At 37.7% G+C, this 17,407-nt stretch overlaps 1 protein-coding gene across 3 annotated transcripts in view; it reads left to right on the forward strand.

Annotated features, from left to right (window-relative positions):
* LOC120073223 (serine/threonine-protein phosphatase 4 regulatory subunit 3-like) overlaps positions 1-17,407 on the forward strand; it is a 72,797-nt gene that overhangs the window by 43,494 nt on the left and 11,896 nt on the right. Inside the window, exons 6-9 of one of the 3 annotated variants that reach the window (XM_039025942.1) lie at positions 9,906-9,997; positions 11,976-12,035; positions 12,746-12,845; positions 12,935-13,012. In XM_039025942.1, coding sequence (XP_038881870.1) covers positions 9,906-9,997; positions 11,976-12,035; positions 12,746-12,845; positions 12,935-13,012 — 330 coding nt within the window. Of the gene's footprint in view, positions 1-9,905; positions 9,998-11,973; positions 12,111-12,745; positions 12,846-12,934; positions 13,013-17,407 lie in introns of those variants that run through there. The other 2 variants (XM_039025949.1, XM_039025958.1) reach the window with 2 other exon arrangements.

The following is a 17,407-nucleotide window of genomic DNA, read 5'->3' on the forward strand; positions in this document are numbered from 1 at the left end:
TGGTGAAGTAGCTTTTGAGATTGAGTTTGTTGGGAGATGTTGTTCCGGCTCCGCCGTGAACCACCGCTGCAAAATCCGTTTTTTGGACTCAGTGGGCTTGTGTTGATTGGTCTGTTTGTCACATTGTCTGCTGCAAGTCTATTGTGATTTTGGTTGATCGAATTTTCTCCATAGCCTCAAGCTGCTAGAGAAGATAACAAGATGATGTCGATGTGGAGAAGACTGGCTTGCTGCACAAGGGATCGAGGGGTCAGCCTGGACATGGATGAGCAAGAGAAGTAACCCTTGAAGAATTCAGATAATGAGACCAAGATAAGGGGGGAGAATTCAAAAAGATTGATCCTTAGAAGATTCTTGAAGAATAGGAAAAAAATGTCTCCCTCCCCTCCCTCTGTCTCTTATACACATCTAGATGTGTATAAGAGCTCTCTTCCCCCACCTCCCGATCACCTTCCGGTGTCTTTCCCTCCCCTCTGCTCTTAGTGCCCTTCTTGGGTGTTCTCTGTCATGGAACTTAAAAGCTGTTGCATCCTCGACCACTTCTTCTGTATGTGGCAAGGAGCCGGTTTCTATGTGGAAGACCTAAAGAGAGGTCAATCCATTTTCTCTCTTTGACATCAGCCCTATGGCTTCAAGAGAGCTTCTGTAGACTCTTGATTGAATCAACTTTTGAATTTTTCTACTTAAGGAAAGAGTGGATCAGAGTTTCATCCAGCTAGCCAAATTTCGAGTCAAAGATAAGTGGTTTATAGAATGTGTTGTTTGGCCACTCACAGGGGGAAGGAAGAACATCCACATTCCATATGGTGATGATAAATCCGGATGGCAAGATTTCAAAGACATGATTGGAGTCTGCATACATAACTTCAAAGAGCCCTCTGTTCAACAGGTTAGTCTTCCTTCAAAAAACCTTCCCCCCGAACAAGTTTTGGCCAGTAACATTAAATCTGTGCTTCTCCCTCTCGGGCCTCATGAAAGAAGTTATTTAGAAGTGTTAAAATGGAGAAAAGAGGTTCCTTATTCGGTCTCTAAGCCCCCTAAATTCAATACTCATTCTCATCCATTGTCCCCTGATCCAAACTTGGTAAAACAGAGCAAGCATTCTTTCTGGATTCAGAAGAACCATGAAGCTTTCAAAGAAGATTTTAGTAGTTTATGGATCATTTCAAGACTGTTAGTCTCTAACGAATGGAAGGAAATAGCAAGAGAACTTAGCAACGCATTCAGCACCAACGTTATTATCAATCCCTTGTTTGCAGATAAAGCATTAATCAAGGTTAGTCAAGGTGATTTAAACGATTGGGTTTTAACTCAAGGCAAGTGGCAACTATATGGTCCTTATCATCTGTTATTTGAAAAATGGAATCCAATTAGACATGGCAGACCCTCAGTAATGAAAGGTTTTGGGGGTTGGGTGTCAATCAAGAGCCTCCCTTCTAGATTATTGGTGTAGAAACACTTTTGAAGCAATTGGGGCCTATTTTGGTGGTCTTGTTTCAATTGCATCAGAAACTCTCAACCTCACCAATTATTTGAAAGCTAAAATTCAAGTAAGAAGAAATCTTAGTGGTTTCATGCCAACCACCATTGAAATTAAAGATGAAAATCGTGGAAATTTCTACTTAAACTTTGGTGATATCGAATGCCTTGAAACACCCTTAAAGTCCTTTGGTAATGTACTCTTTAAAGATTTTTCTTATCCAATAGACTTGGTTCGTTTGAATCAAGTTTTAGAGGATGAAGATGTCAACTCCCAGATTGATGTTTCAGATTGGTCCTTTCTTTTTTCTTCTCAATCCATGCCTAAGTTTTCAAGAAGCCCGAATGCGGCTCCAGAAAAGTATATCTTGAAGCCACAGCTATTGAAAAGAGATGCGAGTACTGCTGAGGAATGTGAAAAGTCACCTCCATTGGGAAAAAACATTGGTACTTCAGCCAACATTACTCTGTTTTTAGCCGAAGAAACCGAACAGCCACATGCACCTGAAGGAAAGTTACCAATGAAAGAAGTCGAAAAGTAATTGAATTTTGATGAAGAATCTGTAAAGGCACCTCGAGTAATTGCTAAGGCCCCTCGAATTCCACGGTCTGAAGATGATTCTCTCTCCGTCATTAAGAAGAAAGAGATTCTGGAAGGTGGAAGGTCAGTCGGCATCTCCCTTCTAGAAGTTGAAAAGCCTCTCGCACTAAAGAAAAAAAAGAGAAAAGTTATTGGGCCCTTACAACGCGGGACTTCTTAATCGTCGATTGCCAAAAGAGCCTACTTTAAACAATAATGAAACCCAAGTGCCTCATAAGTTTGCTCCACTCTTCCCCTGCCTTTCCACAAGTAAATCTTCTTCCCCTGTTTCGTTGAAACAGTTGGCTTCTCTGCCATTTTTAGACTCAGTGCCAAATTCAAGCAGCCCTGCCCCCTCTCTCGTGCCTTCCCTCTCCCCTGCTTTAAGCCAGCACCTAGACCTTACTAACCAGTAACCAAACGACTCTCCAAAGCAAGACACTCCTCATGCCTCTTTAAATCCTTCCCCAAGCACTTCATCAGAAGAGAGTACTTGTAGGAGTATTCTAAAAACACTTGCCTCAGAGTAAAGCCAGCGGTAGAGGCTAGATGCACTTCATCCCAAGAGCAACCTCATTTTAACAGGTCAGATACCCGTTCCTCTCTCCCCCCCTTTTGAACACTCCGTTTTTTCCTTACTTAATTCAGAGCTGTTTTTTCTGAGAGGTTCACCAAGTTTCTCCCCGGATGTCTCTTTGAAAGGAAAGGATGATGGCCTCCTTGACTCCCCTTTCGGTGTGAGTAGTGTTGAAGATACTTGGAACAACATAGAAGGGGATTTGGTGGATCCAAGGATTGAAGCTCCTCTGCTAACTGACCTAAATTCCCTATTTCAGGCAGAGGAGGACAAGACTTCAGAAGCTTTAGTATTCGGCACCATTCCTCTAGCCTTTCCTTCTGATTTTCCAGCACACCTGAAGAGCATAGTCACTGTCTGCAGCCTTTTATTGGATTGACAGCCGGCTGCCGAGGCTGCATTCTAATTATTGATCCACAAGAATGAAAATAGTGACATGGAAACGAGAGGCCTAAAAGATGCTAATAAGAGATTGGCCCTTAAGCGTTTTCTAAAGAAACTTAATCCAACAGTAGTTTTAATTCAAGAATCAAAGAAAGAGAACTTTGAAGCAAGATTTATCAAATCCCTTTGGAGCTCCAAAGAGATAGGCTGGGATTTTGTTGAATCTTATGGAACTTCTAGCGGTTTACTGACAATGTGGGACTCGAGTCTGATTTCAGTGGTTGAAACTTTGAAAGGTGGATTATTCTTTATCAATAAACTGCACCACTGTTTGTAAGAAGACTTGCTGGATCACTAATGTTTATGGGCCAAATGATTATAAAGAAAGAAAATTTGTTTGGCTATAACTCCTCTCTCTAGCAGCTTATTGTGAGGAAGCTTGGTGCATTGGTGGAGACTTTAACATCACAAGGTGGGCCCATGAGAGATTCCCTTTGGGCAGAAGCACTAAAGGCATGAGGAAATTCAACGACTTCATAGACCAAGCCAAACTTCTGGAAGTCCGGTTGAGAAATGGCAGTTTTACCTGGTCAAGGGAAGGTGTTTCAGTTTCAAGATCTCTATTAGACTGTTTTTTCATATCTAAAGCATGACATGAGTTGTTTGAAAACTCTAAAGCTAATAGACAAGTCCGTACCTTCTTTGATCATTATCCAATACTATTAGAAGCCGGTTCCTTCAGCTGGGGTCCCCCCTCTCAGATTTTGCAACAGCTAGCTGCTCAACAAGGAATGTGTCCAAATCATCGAGACAACTTGGTTAAATAGCAAGGTCCATGGTTGTGGTTTTGCCCTTAGTCAGAAACTAAAAAAGTTAAAACAACAGTCAAGAGGTGGCATTCTAAATTCAAAGAAGACCAAAGAAGGAAGGAAGAGGGGCTGCTAGAAGAAATTGAAAAGTGGGATGCTCTTGCCGATAGTTCTCCCCTTTCTAATAGTGATTTTATAATTAGATCCTCTCTAAAATCATATCTAATGTCGCTCTACAAGCTGAAGGAAATTAATCTAATTTAGAAAAGTAAGTTAAACTGGCTCAAGCTGGGAGATGAAAATACAAGTTTCTTCCATAGATTCCTAGTAGCAAAAAAGAGAAGGAACTTCATATATGAGTTAGTAGATGAGCAAGGGGTGCCAACTAAATCTAGTACAAAAATTGAAAACCTAATCCTAAACTTCTATAGCAACATCTTTCTTAAATCTCCAGGGAGGAGACACATTCCTCTGAATTTAGAATGGCCATGTATCAACTTAAACCAGAATTTGACTTTACAAGCCAAGTTTTCAACTACAGAAATTTATTCAGCCAAAAGCCTGGGAAAATGTAAAGCCCCTGGCCCAGGTGGCTTCACAATAGAGTTTTTGTTGAAATTCTGGAATCTAATCAAGACAAGCTTTCAAGCCACCTTTGAGGAATTCTACAAGAATAGTAAGCTCAACGCTTGTATAAAAGAAAACTTCATCTACTTAATTCAAAAGAAGAAATTAGCAGCGACGGTCAGTGATTTTAGGCCAATCAGCTTAACTTTCATAAAATATAAAATCATTGCAAAGATGCTGGCCGAGAGACTAAAATTGGTGATGCTTAGTATCATTGTTCCTTCCCAAAGTGCTTTCATGGAAGGAAGGCAAATTTTGGACCCCATTCTTATTGCCAACGAAGCAATGGAAGATTATCGAGTGAAAAAGAAAAAGGGGTGGATCCTTAAGCTTGACTTGGAAAAGGCTTTCGACCGTGTTGACTGGGATTTTTTAGAAAAAGGGGTGGATCCTTAAGCTTGACTTGGAAAAGGCTTTCGACTGTGTTGACTGGGATTTTTTAGAAAAAGTGTTGAGAAACAAGAACTTCAGCCTGAAATGGATAGAATGGATTATGGGGTACGTAAAAAATCCAATGTTTTCAGTCTTCATTAACGGTAGACCAAGGGGAAGAGTGGTTGCCACAAGAGGCATAAGACAAGGTGACCCCTTTTCACCTTTCCTTTTCCTTCTTGTCAGTGAAGTGTTAAGTGCGCTGGTTTCCAAACTTATTCAATCCGGCCTTGTTGAAGGATTTGTAGTTGGCAAAGAAAACATCCATGTCTCCATACTTCAGTTTGCGGATGACACTTTATTATTTTGTAAGTATGACCATGCTTGCAAAACTTAAGCAAACAGTTGAGTTTTTTGAATGGTGTTCAGGTCAGAAAGTTAATTGGGAAAAATCAACCCTGTGGTATCAATGTGGATGAAAATGAGTTGATTTCCATAGCCGCCTCTCTGAATTGTAAGGCTGACTGCCTCCCTTTCTCTTATCTCGGGTTGCCTCTAGGTGGTTATCCGAAAAGTCTTTCCTTTTGGCAGTCGGTTTTGGACAAATTTCAAGCTAAACTAGATAAATGGAAAAGATTCAACCTCTCTAGAGGGGGAAGAGCCACCTTATGCAAGTCAGTCCTATCGAATCTTCCAACTCATTGTTTGTCCATCTTCCTCATGCTTGAAGGAGTTATCTCTAAAATGGAAAGGATAACAAGGAATTTCTTTTGGGAAGGACACACTGGCAGCAAGCTGAATCACTTGGTGAAATGGGACTTGGTGCAAAAACCCTTAGCAGATGGAGGCCTTGGCCTCGGTGGCTTCAGATCAATGAATTTAGCACTCCTAGCTAAATGGGGGTGGAGATACTTTAACGAGGATGATTCCTTTTGGGGCAAAGTAATCAGAAGTATACATGGCAAAGATTCTTTTAATTGGCACACAGCAAGGAAAGGCAGTAGAAGTTTGAGAAGCCCTTGGGTTAGTATCTTGAAGACTTGGCTAAAGGTTGAATCTTTGGCCAAATTCAAGCTCGGAAATGGCAGCCGGATTGAGTTTTGGTTAGACCCTTGGGAAGGAATGACTCCCTTCAGCACCTTGTTTCCATGTCTTTTTAGAATCACCATGCTCCCAAATGGTTTAGTAGCTAACCATTGGGACAGCCGCTTGGTCGCTTGGCCTCTTGGTCAATTTCCTTCCGTAGACTACTTAAAGACGAGGAGGTGCTGGCTTTCCAAGAGTTGCTGGGGAAAATTGCAGCAAGAAGAATCATAGAGACTTTTGATAAAAGGGTGTGGTCCATTTCAGCCTCAGGTCTTTACACGGTCAACTCTCTTAGAATTCACCATTCCCCCTCCTCCCCTTTGGAAGAGTCTCTCTACTTGGCCTTTTGGAAGACAAAAAGCCCTCGAAGAATTAGCATTCTCATCTGGATAATGCTAATTGGTCAGCTGAATGTAGCCTCGGTTTTGCAAAGTAGCCATCCAACTCCCTATCCCCCTCAGTCTGCCTGTTGTGCCTCCACTCTAGCGAAGATCCTCTCCACCTCTTCTTTATGTGCCCTTACTCAGCTTGGTGCGGGGAGAAGCTGCTGTCCTTCTTCAATTTCTCATGGGTTATGTGCAATGATTTTAAGGGAAATATGCTGCAGCTTCTAGCTGGAACAAATCTTCATAATCCCAGCCGACTACTTTGGTTTATTGCGGTCAAAGTTCTCTTGGCAGATTTATGGTTTGAAAGGAATCAAAGGGTGTTCCATAATAAAGCTCTTGGGTGACAAGATCGCCTCGATTATGCCTGTCGTCAAGCTTCTTCATGGAGTATCCTCTCCAAACCTTTCAATAGTTACAGCTTAATGGATTTCAACCTCAATTGGAGAGCTATCATCTCCACTCCTAACGGTGGATCTTAGCTTAGTCTGTTGTTTGTTCTTCATCGCCTAGTTCAGCTAGTTTTGTTTTTGTTTTTAAGTGTTCCCACCCACACCCAGCCCCCCAAATTTTTGGTACATTCGAGTAATTAAATTATGGCCAAGTTATACTGTTTTGTCTCATGTTTTTTACTTCTCTATTTATTAGTTCTATAGCTCGTTTCTTTGGATGTGATGAGGGTGCTAAGGGGGTGTCAACCTAGTTGAGATGTCCGGGTGCGCCTACTAATCCTTAAGATTTAGTCTTTGCTTTGCTCATTGTATAATCCTCTTGTACTTTGGGCTTTAGCTCATATATATTTTAATATAATGAATCGATTCCTTTTCAAAAAAAAAAAAAAAAAAAGAAAATGAAGCCACTGCAAAGAATGTGTCTATTTGGTTAGATAAGCATACAACCAACCACAACTACCTCCACTGCAAGAGAATAGAGTTGAAATTAGCCTTGGCCATCAAGAAAGACAACAAGAGAAACAACACCAGTGGTATGCAAAAAATGTCCAAGATTTACCAAGAATCGTTCAATAACAACCAAAATCAAGGTTATATCAAAGGGAATATTGGGAGGATGTGAATTCTTCAAGCGTGGAAGAAAAAGATACTCATGGGCAACCTAATTCGAAGAAAATTGAAAATCTTTTTCCTCCATTCTTTTAGGAGTTTGCATATATTATAACATGATTTTTTAAACTTAATTCTTGGGTTAATTGATGATGTTATTGATGGAAACAATTTTCTTTTTCAAGAATCAAATATTCGATATATTGTCGTGGCTTGTGAAAATTGGTTGTTATTGGTGCCCGATGTTCAGAGATGTGTTCGTTTGAGTGGCTCACTTTTTTATTTTTACCTTCATTTTCGTTTTAAAATTCAAGAATGTGTTTTTTTTTTTTTTTGGGAGGGATAGAATGTAGTGGGATTAGGGTAAATTAGGGTATTATGGTCAAATCCTTAATTGATTAGGAGTGGGATTGATTTCCATGATTGATTAGAATTAGATTAGTTTCCTTGGGTTATTACGATTGGGATTAGTTTCTTTGATTAATTAAGATTAGGATTAGTTTTCTCACCAATTCTCTATAAATAGAGAGATTGTCTTCTTGTATTGGCAACTTTTCATTCATAGTAAAGACTTCTTTGGATTCTTGGAGAGAATTCTTCCTTTTATCTCTTTAAGCTACACCACTGTCACTTGCAAAGGAAGCCATGGTCATTGATTTATGGAGGATGGTGAGTGGAATCTCCATCTTCGTAGACATCTAATGGCATGGAAACCGATGAATGGGCAATGCTCTCTCAAACATTCACTACCTATCAAACACTCACTACTTATCAACCTCTCCAATCTGATGACAAATGTTTTGGAAGCTGGAACCATCTGGGATCTTTTCTACAAAATCATGGATTGATTCTAGGTATGCAAACAGTGGTTTATCTTTTATAGGCCTTATCAATGGTATTTGGTCCGATCACTACCCCATAAAGATTAAATTTTTTCTTTGAGAGCTATCACATAAGGCTGTCCTCACACATGACAAGCTTCAATGCCGTAACCCCTCTCTCGCGATGTCTCCCAATTGGTGCACTCTTTGCAAAAAGGACACAGAATCTCAAAGTCATCTATTCATGTTCCGCCTTTTTTCAAGGACCTTTTGGAATCACATTCTTTATGCTTTTAATTGGTATGTGGTCTTTCCTTCAGATATCAACCAATTCCTCTCCCTCGTTCTTGAAGATCATCCTTTCAAGGGTAGAAAGGGTCTCCCATAGAAACATATTGTTAGAGCCTTCTTTTAGTTGGTTTGGCTTCAATGAAAAAATCGCCTCTTCAACAACAAAGCTCAACACTATGAACTCTTTTTCGATCATGTGCTTAGCATTACTATCTCTTGGTGTAAATTATCTAAAAATTTCAAATGTTATAGTTTTGATTCTCTTTTGGCCAATTAGAGATGTCTTTGTAGCTCCTTTGGTTGTGGGGCTTCTTTTCCTCTCTCTTTTGTAATTTCATACATCAATGAAATTGTCTCTTGTATAAAAAAAAGAAAGAAAGAAAAAAAGAAAAGAAAAATCAATAGCTTTATCCTGAAAGATGTGATGATTTCATTGCAACCAAACTGACAAAAGAAAAGCTTTGATGAGATTTAACCATATAGAACCCGTAAAGAAAAATCAATAGCTTTATCCTGAAAGATGTGATAATTTTTCAGTTTTTGGAAACGACTTTTGACAAAGTTGACTGAAAATTCCCAGATTTCATCCTTAAAATGAAGGGTTTTGGAGGAAATGGATCTACGACTGTATCTCAAGTGCAAACAACTCCATCATCATCAATGAAAATTTTCTTATCCATCCTTGGTGGTTTGGAGTTACCTTTACTTCCCTTTTGTAAATTCTATTCCATCAATGAAATTATGGTTTCTTCTTCTTCTGAAAAAAAGCCCAGGTGTTTTTTTGTAATGTATTCGTGGGTTGAAATTATGACCGATTCCTCGAGGAAATTATATTTTCTACAATCCTATTCATTTAGCATAGGCAGTTGAAGCTAAACTGAACACTTATATCAAACAAAAAAAGTTATAAACTACATCAGTCTGTATGTATCTTTGGCGTTGATGATGATACTAACCAAGAGAAGTTCTTGGAGAAATCTTGGAGAAGAGTTCTGGAATTTTATTATATATGTTGAATGACACCCAACCCTCTTTAAATAGACCCAAAGAGGAAGGATTCGTTCACACCTAAACTAAAACTAACTTAACCTCTTTAAATAGATCCAAAGAGGAAGGGTTTGTTCACACTTAGACTAAAACTTAACAAACTAAAAAATACAAAGCAGCTAACACTAAAACAGTAATATAGATGCTGGAAATAAACCCAAAAAGGCCCCTACATCAATTGAACTTGAATATAAGTTCAAATTTTTTGTTTCCTCTTCCTTTTGATTTTGCAATCATGTGCTCAATATTGTACTGGTTGTTGTGAAATATATCATGTGCTTAATGTTGTACTGATTGCTGGAAAATAATGTACAATATATGTTTTTTTTTCCTTCTGGATGGGAATTATTGTGTGCTAATCCCACTCATTTGTTACTATGTTCAGACGAGGCATTTCATAGTGTAAATAGTGAGCTAAGGGAGCTTCCTGCCGTCGAGCTATCTACACTTCCGCTGATACTTAAGGTGTTGGCAGATGTATCGTTTGTCTTTCTCTCTCTCTTGTCTATTTTTTTTCTTGGAGAGCATGCTTTGCTGTTGAGGCTAGATAATGACGAAGTTAAACATTAGGGGTTGGAATGGCTAAAGGACTATTTGATGGTTAAATTGTTATCTGTTTCCTGTTTCTGAAAGATACACGTTTCTAGTGATGTTGTTTTTGAGTGGTGATGGTGGCTATTGTTATTTTTAAAAATTTTATTAATATTTTAGAACTTTACTGATGATAATAATAACAATATATTATTTTCTTTCATATTTTTAAGAAGTTTTTGAAAGATTCTTGTTTACTTTGGAGTGCTTTTGGTTCTTTCAGCCTTATGTTGTATTTTGAGTTGTTTTGTTCTTTTGTCTGTTTAGTTTGTTGCTTTTTGGCTTGCTTTGTATTTTGTTTTTGGCCTTGTTGAGGTTGTTTTGGAAGGGTCTGTCTAGTTGTTTTTTCTGTTTGGCTTGTTACTCATGTTTCTTTTGTTTTTTGTATCTCTATTGTTCTTGGTGCCTTGTATTTTGGAGCGATAGTCTCTTTTCATGATATAATGAAATTTCTTGTTTCCGTTCCCAAAAAAAAAGGGTTTTTGAAAGCTTGTTTAAGTTTTTAAAAATAGAAGCATAGAAAGTAGAAGGTCCTAAACAATCAATTATTTATGACAGAAAATATATATCCAGTTAATTTGTCTTTAGTGACTCATGTCCACTTGATAGCCTTGGTTACATTTTCTCTCTATATATTTGCTTTACAGTGTTGGAGCAGTTTTATGCCTTGAATTTATGAGATTGTAACAATCTTCTCTCTATCTCAATATTACTAAAATGTTCAATATTGAATGAGTCTTCCCTGTACCGGCATATTATGAACGAGTGTCCCCTTGCTGAATTGGATGCATTTATTTAATTTTTTTGTTCCTTTCCTGTCTTATGTTCTCCTTAAATGAATGCTATATGTATATGCATATAAATATGTTTCGTACTATTTTTTTTAAAAGGAAACGATCCTCAATATTCATTATCTTAATGAAATGAGACATCCTCAATATTCATTAAGATAATGAAATGAGACATCCTCAATATTCATTAAGATAATGAAATGAGACTAACGCTCAAAGAACAAGAGAAACAAGAAAATAGGACTAAAACTAAAACTTAGGATCAGCAGGTGCAAAGTATGTTTCGTACTAGTACACTAATGGGGATTTTAAATATATATTATTTGAACCATAAACAAAAACCTTTAGTTGGGTATTTAGAATATATATATTTTTTGAAACAATAAACATTTTCTCATTGATGTAATGAAAAGGGATAAAACTTTAAAAGATACAATCCCTCAAAAGGAGAGAAGAAGAAAAGATAAAAACAACAAATGCAAACCAAACAGAGATGAATGTTCTAACATCTCTAGAGATGCCACCTTCAAATACTTGAAAAACAATGACAACCACAAAAAACACTAGAGAAACCCAAAAAACGGCAACTAATCAACAAAAAACCAACAAAGAGAAAATTGAGAACTCTTCAATTTTGCACAAACTAAAATTGTGATGAAAGAATCTTTTGATGAAGCAGCACCAAGAATTTGGAAAAGAAACTTTTTCCTAATTCTCGAAATCCTTCCAACTGGAGAACGAAACAGAGCTCAAGTTATAGTAGACCACCACCTTGGGTAGTATGAACACATTTACAAAACGTTTTGAGTTCTCTTCTTTTTGGCCTTTTTTCTTCATTGGTTGTGTTTGTCTCTAATATTTGTCTTCCATTTGGATTTCTTTTATTTTGGAAAGCGGTCTCTTTTCATTATATCAATGAAATTTTTGTTTCTGTTTCCCAAAAAAAAAAAGTATAGAAAAAGAATATTATAATAAACAAAAACCATATAGTTGTATTGACATTCTATAGTTCATAAGTGCAGTGACTAATCTGTACAATTCTTTAGTTTAACATATTAATACTTGTCTTGTAGACTGTGGTTGAGAGTGGAATTGCAGATCAGATGAAGTTGACAGAACTCTTATTGAATGATGTAAGAGCTTGAACTTTATGGATTTGGTACTTTTGGCTGTTAGTTCATGTCAATTTGAAGAGCAGCATGTTGGTGGTAAGCAAGCTGCCTAGTTAGGTGTGGTGCTTGGTAGATTCTGAAAGATCTTTTTGATAACTTTCTTTATAATTTCTTATAGGATTGGGTGGAAGTCTGTAGTATTTGTTTATTTGTCTCTGGAGTTTTTATTCCAAAACGTTCTGTAATTATACTCCTCTAATTGCTTCCTGATTAGATAGCCTTTTCTTTATATAAATTTTGTTTATCATAAATTGAAATTACATAGCTGCATCTGTTCTGTTGTTGAGACCAAGTTTTGGTTATCTTTCATTAGCATTTTACGTCAACAGTCAGATTTCCTTGATGCCTAGTTTTTTAGGCTTGTGACTGAACCGACTGAGTTTTGGTGTTCTATGGATTTATAGGCATGATACAACAGTTCTGGATAATGAAACCATTGGCCTTACTGTCTATTAATTTTTTCGCGTGATGCCACGTTTAGATGAGATTTGTGCTTAAGGATTTAAAACATGACTTGTGAAAAATAAAGAGGGACTAATGCATGATATGTGAAAATATATTTCTTTAATGGTCTATGATTTTTGTTTTTTTCCCTTGGGTATCAAGTTACTAGATTAGTTTCTAATACTATTGTAAAATTTGTCTAACTGAAACATATTGCCATAATGCAGCAAGAATTTTTAAAAAAGCTGACGGACCTTTTCCGAGTATGTGAAGATTTGGAAAATACCAATGGTCTTCACACGATATTTAAAATCGTTAGAGGAATTGGTTAGTATGAGTTTCACCTTCTCTGTGTTTTCATGGACTTGTGGTGCCGGTATTGATAAAAGTTATTCTATTTTATTTTAACTTTTCAGTTATGCTCAACAGTCCGCAAATCTTTGATAAGCTATTCTGTGATGAGCTGATTATGGATGTTATTGGTTCACTTGAGTGTAAGTTTTTCTGATGCTTAAAAATAATCTTGAATGACTTTCCATAGTTCAAGTTGTTCTGTTGTAGTCTATTGTCTATACTATATTTGGATGGGGCTGTTACTGTCATGGTTTTGGATATTGCTCAAGTATTAACCATGTATTCAATGGTTTTGTATGCTTCCTGGTCTACAGATCATTTCTCTTTTAAATTTGTATTGATTTATATCGCATCTCAAAAAATCCTCATATTTAGTGGCAGCCATAATCCCTATAAAAGGCCTCTAGAAGCATACTTCCATAAAATTTTGGCCTTTCCTTCCATCTTCCAGCCACCTAAAGACTGTTTGTTTTGAGGGTTGGGTTTGGGATGGGTTAGACATACTAAGCCCAACCTCGTTTGGGGTAAGAGTTTAAAATGTTAGACATCCTAGCCCAACCCTTGTTTGGGGGTAAGGGTTTAGGCAGCGTTATTGAGGTGCCTCAGGTGCACGCCTAAGGCGAGAGGCGAGACAACCTGGGGAAGGAGCGACTCTTGTAGTGGCTGGGCGAGTATCTTCAAAGAGGCGCTCGCCCACGGTGCCTCAGCGCTGGCGAAGGCATGCACTTAGAAGAAAACCCACGGTGCCTCAGCGCTGGCGAAAGCATGCTTGATTATATGACCCACGAAGAAAGTCCACATTCAAACTTTTCAGACCCTTTTTATTCGGTTGGTTCCATTCATCTTCTTCGACTTCTTCCTCAAATGGATTGCACGATTCATGGCATCGTCTTTTACTTCTTCCCTTCTTCTTCTTCAACTTTTCTGTTTTCAGCAAGTGTGAACGGCATTGAAGCCGTTTAAATTGAGTTCATACATATTCTTTTCTTTCAGACTTGTGGGTTTTCATTTTTCATTTTATTATTTTTTTATGAAAGTGGGTTTTGATTTTAACCTAGTGTGTAAACTTAAAAGTATTTTATTGTTTATAATTTCTTCTTGTCTGTCAGTGGATTGTAGTTGGATTTTTTTTTTTTAAATAAATTCTCTCTCTTTCGGTTAGTGGAGAAGATTATAATTTTTTTTAATTGTTTTCTATTTCTTCTTTCTTTGAAACCATTCCATTTTCTGGTGAAATTTTTATATACTATTATTACTAGTATTATATTATATATTCAGAGATTTTATCTTATAAAGAAAATTGTTCGTTGCTATCGTGGTTGCTCTAGGAGTGTATTGTGTAAAATAAATTGGAGAAATAAGTTCTAAGTATAAGTGATGCGTTTGTGCTTCGATGCGTTTAAATAATTGTAACGCGTTGGGCGTTAGATAAATGCACAGAATGCACACAACTCCTTCTAATGACGTTCAAGTTTTCCTAAACCAGACCTAAGTATAAATCTAATTTAGGTTCCTAGTAAGTCCAGGGTCGAATTCAGGGATTCAGTTAACCAAACGCAGACTTTGCGTTGTATCTACTGTAGGGGTTTTCCTAAATAAATGTGAAAAATGTGTTATTTACACTAAATTGTTGTGCTTGTGAAAGAGATGCAAAAGAGTTGAGTAGTGAATGATGGATCATGCGAAAATGGAGTTTAAGGTAAGTGGACGCGTCGGTCTAAGACGAGTGTATACAACTAGGATGTGGTGTGAATGAGATGGGATGGTTTGCTTATCTTTTGTTTATGCGTCAGACTTCATTCAACATTTCTCAATGCAAATAACATACAAACCTATCTCTAGGATGCATGCATCTAACACAAAATGCAATAGACACCAGTAAGTCTATCTCTAGCTGTACTAGGTGTCCTACTTAATGCAACTTAGTTATTCTTTCGAACAATCTAAGTTAAAAGATGCTTTTACCAATTTGTCAAGTTGGCTTGAGCTTTAGAATGAAGTTGTGCATAAAGTATTAATGCATTCAACATAAACAAGAAATAAACAATGGCAAGTATGATGGATCAAACATATGAATTTTATAAAGAAACAGAGAGTCTTTACAAAAGCAATATTGAATCAAATGGAATGAAAGTGATAAATGAGAAGAAGGAAACTGAGTCAAGCTAAAGAATACAATCTCTTGTATTTCTTTGGCTCAATCTCGTTGTGTACAATCACTTGTTTAGGAATTGGATGGAGTATCTTTCTCAAGAGTGGCTTCCTTCGCTCCCTGACCGGCGGTGGTGGTGGTTCTTAACCGTTCTGATCGTCTAGCACCACAGCATAGCCTCTACAGAACTAGAATTATAACTACAATATACAGAGAGTAAGGATCTTTTATAATTTTCGAACTTCCTAACTCTGGAGGGAGTTCATCTATTTATAGGCGTTGGTCACGTCCACTTGGTGAATGGGCAGCATTAAAGTCCATGTCTTGGTCAGCATTAAAGTCCATGCCCTGATTAGCCGCCTGACTCTCGGAAGCTTTTCAGACGCCGCCTGCTGCAGGTGCCCATACTTGCAAGTGGTGATGTGACACAATCATACTGAAGCAATGAATCTTCTCTGCGTTGAACTCCCTCCGACGCATGGCCCATGCGATAGAGCTTTTCCTGCGGCACTTGTCTAATGCGTTAGCGTTAATCCTTGCGTTGAAATCCTGCAATACAATGTGTTAGTGCCACGATATTTAGTAATAAAACTTCTTTTGCATGAGTTTGCTAATGTTTGAATAAATCCATGCGTTTCTTCTAAATATGAGGAGAATCTATCATTAAAACCTCAATTGTTCCAACTTAAGAGCAAAAATAACTTGTATTTCTACAAGTTATCAAAAATATTTAGATTTAATGAGATGAGGTGTAATATTTTGACCTTTTTATCATTTAGTATTAATCTGGAAGGATTCGATAGTTTGAGTATATATAAAAAAAATTATGCTCTTTTTACAAATATATTGTTTGTTTATATATTTATTGCGCCTCGCTACACTCAGGTGACACCTTTTTGTCGCCTCTCGCCTGGAGGCAATCAAGGGGCTTGTCGCCTTGAGTTGCGCCTTGCGATTTGAAAATGCTGGGTTTAGGAAGCATGACTTCTTAAATCCTTTTTCTTGAAATAGTAAACACTATTCAACCCCATGGTTACCTCCTCTTCTTTCTTTTTATTCTTTTTAACTACAATAATATTCAAAGACTAAAATGTTAGTTATTAACAACCCAAATGTCAAATAATTTTATTTTATTTTATGTTATTATTATTATTTTTTTGATTAGATACAAATTTCATTGATATATGAAATTTACAAAAAAGGCCAAAGCCAATCCAACGGAGTTACTAAAGATTCCTCCACTTGGTTAATAGAGAAGATAGATTGTATGAACTATAGAAAGATGTACATTCAGCATAATTAACTTTGAGTTGGTCCCACCAAGCCGAGGCACCGGCTTTTAGCTTCAAGGAAACTAAATGCACCTTCTTGTGCTCGGGTGTTCATGTAGGCGAAGAAGTTCTCAGTGTTTTTGATGCCTCCCATTTTAAGTCTATCTTCATCTAGTAGTCATGAGGGTTACCTGTAGCTTCATATCTTCCTTCTCGTACTTGGAGCATAAAACTCCTCTTCTTGACCATAATCACTCGATGAGTCCCAATCTTGATCTTCCCGATACCTTTCTTGAACAAAATTGGCTGCCTTTGTGGGTTTTTTTTAGAGCTTTCTTTGAATTCTTGGAGGTGTTTCTTGGAGAATTTCTTGCTGGTTTCGACCATTTCTTGGTTGTCCGCCACCTCGCCTACCTCTTTCTCCCCATTCTTGCACAAATGGTTGAGCGTTCTCCCAGTTTTGAGGTGCTGCTGCCAGCCTCTCAACCCTACAAGTGAGGGCTTCCATACTTTCTTGAATGCTAGTCAACGTTCCATGAATTACCTCTAAAGAGTTCTCAACGGCCAGCAAGCGTTGTGTTGTAGTTCTTGGAGAGAGGGTGGGGTTTCTTCCACCTCTTGATTTTGCTCACCGGTCGTCTCCTTCGATTGGGTGATCTTCTTCTGGCCATTGGTCCCTGAATCTTGGAATGCTCTAATACTAAAATTTGGTGCAATACCAAAAGTCTAAATTTGATGAAAATGATTCTCTTCCTCTAAATGAGGGGAGATGCTTTATTTAGAGGTGAAATGGTTACGAGCTTGTAGAATAACAAACTACCTACTTATTTTAACTCACTCACCCTTAGCTCACTACAAGGCTTTTAGGCTTATTTACAAGGCTCTCAATACACCGGGAATGCTAGCCACCACCTGCCTCCCTAATTTATTTTTTTCGGTGGAGAACCTCCAGCACCACTCAGTAAGAATAGCAAGCTGGATTATGCTTAAGAGAGACAATACCCAACGGTCCCAACCCTATTGACAGAGTGGGAGGGAAGTGATTTTCCACTCCCAAGATGACTTCCAGCTGTTGATAACACCAAGAAATTCTTTGAGAAGGGTGGAAAGTA

Source organism: Benincasa hispida, chromosome 1 (assembly GCF_009727055.1).
Source record: "Benincasa hispida cultivar B227 chromosome 1, ASM972705v1, whole genome shotgun sequence".
Taxonomy (NCBI): Eukaryota; Viridiplantae; Streptophyta; class Magnoliopsida; order Cucurbitales; family Cucurbitaceae; genus Benincasa; species Benincasa hispida.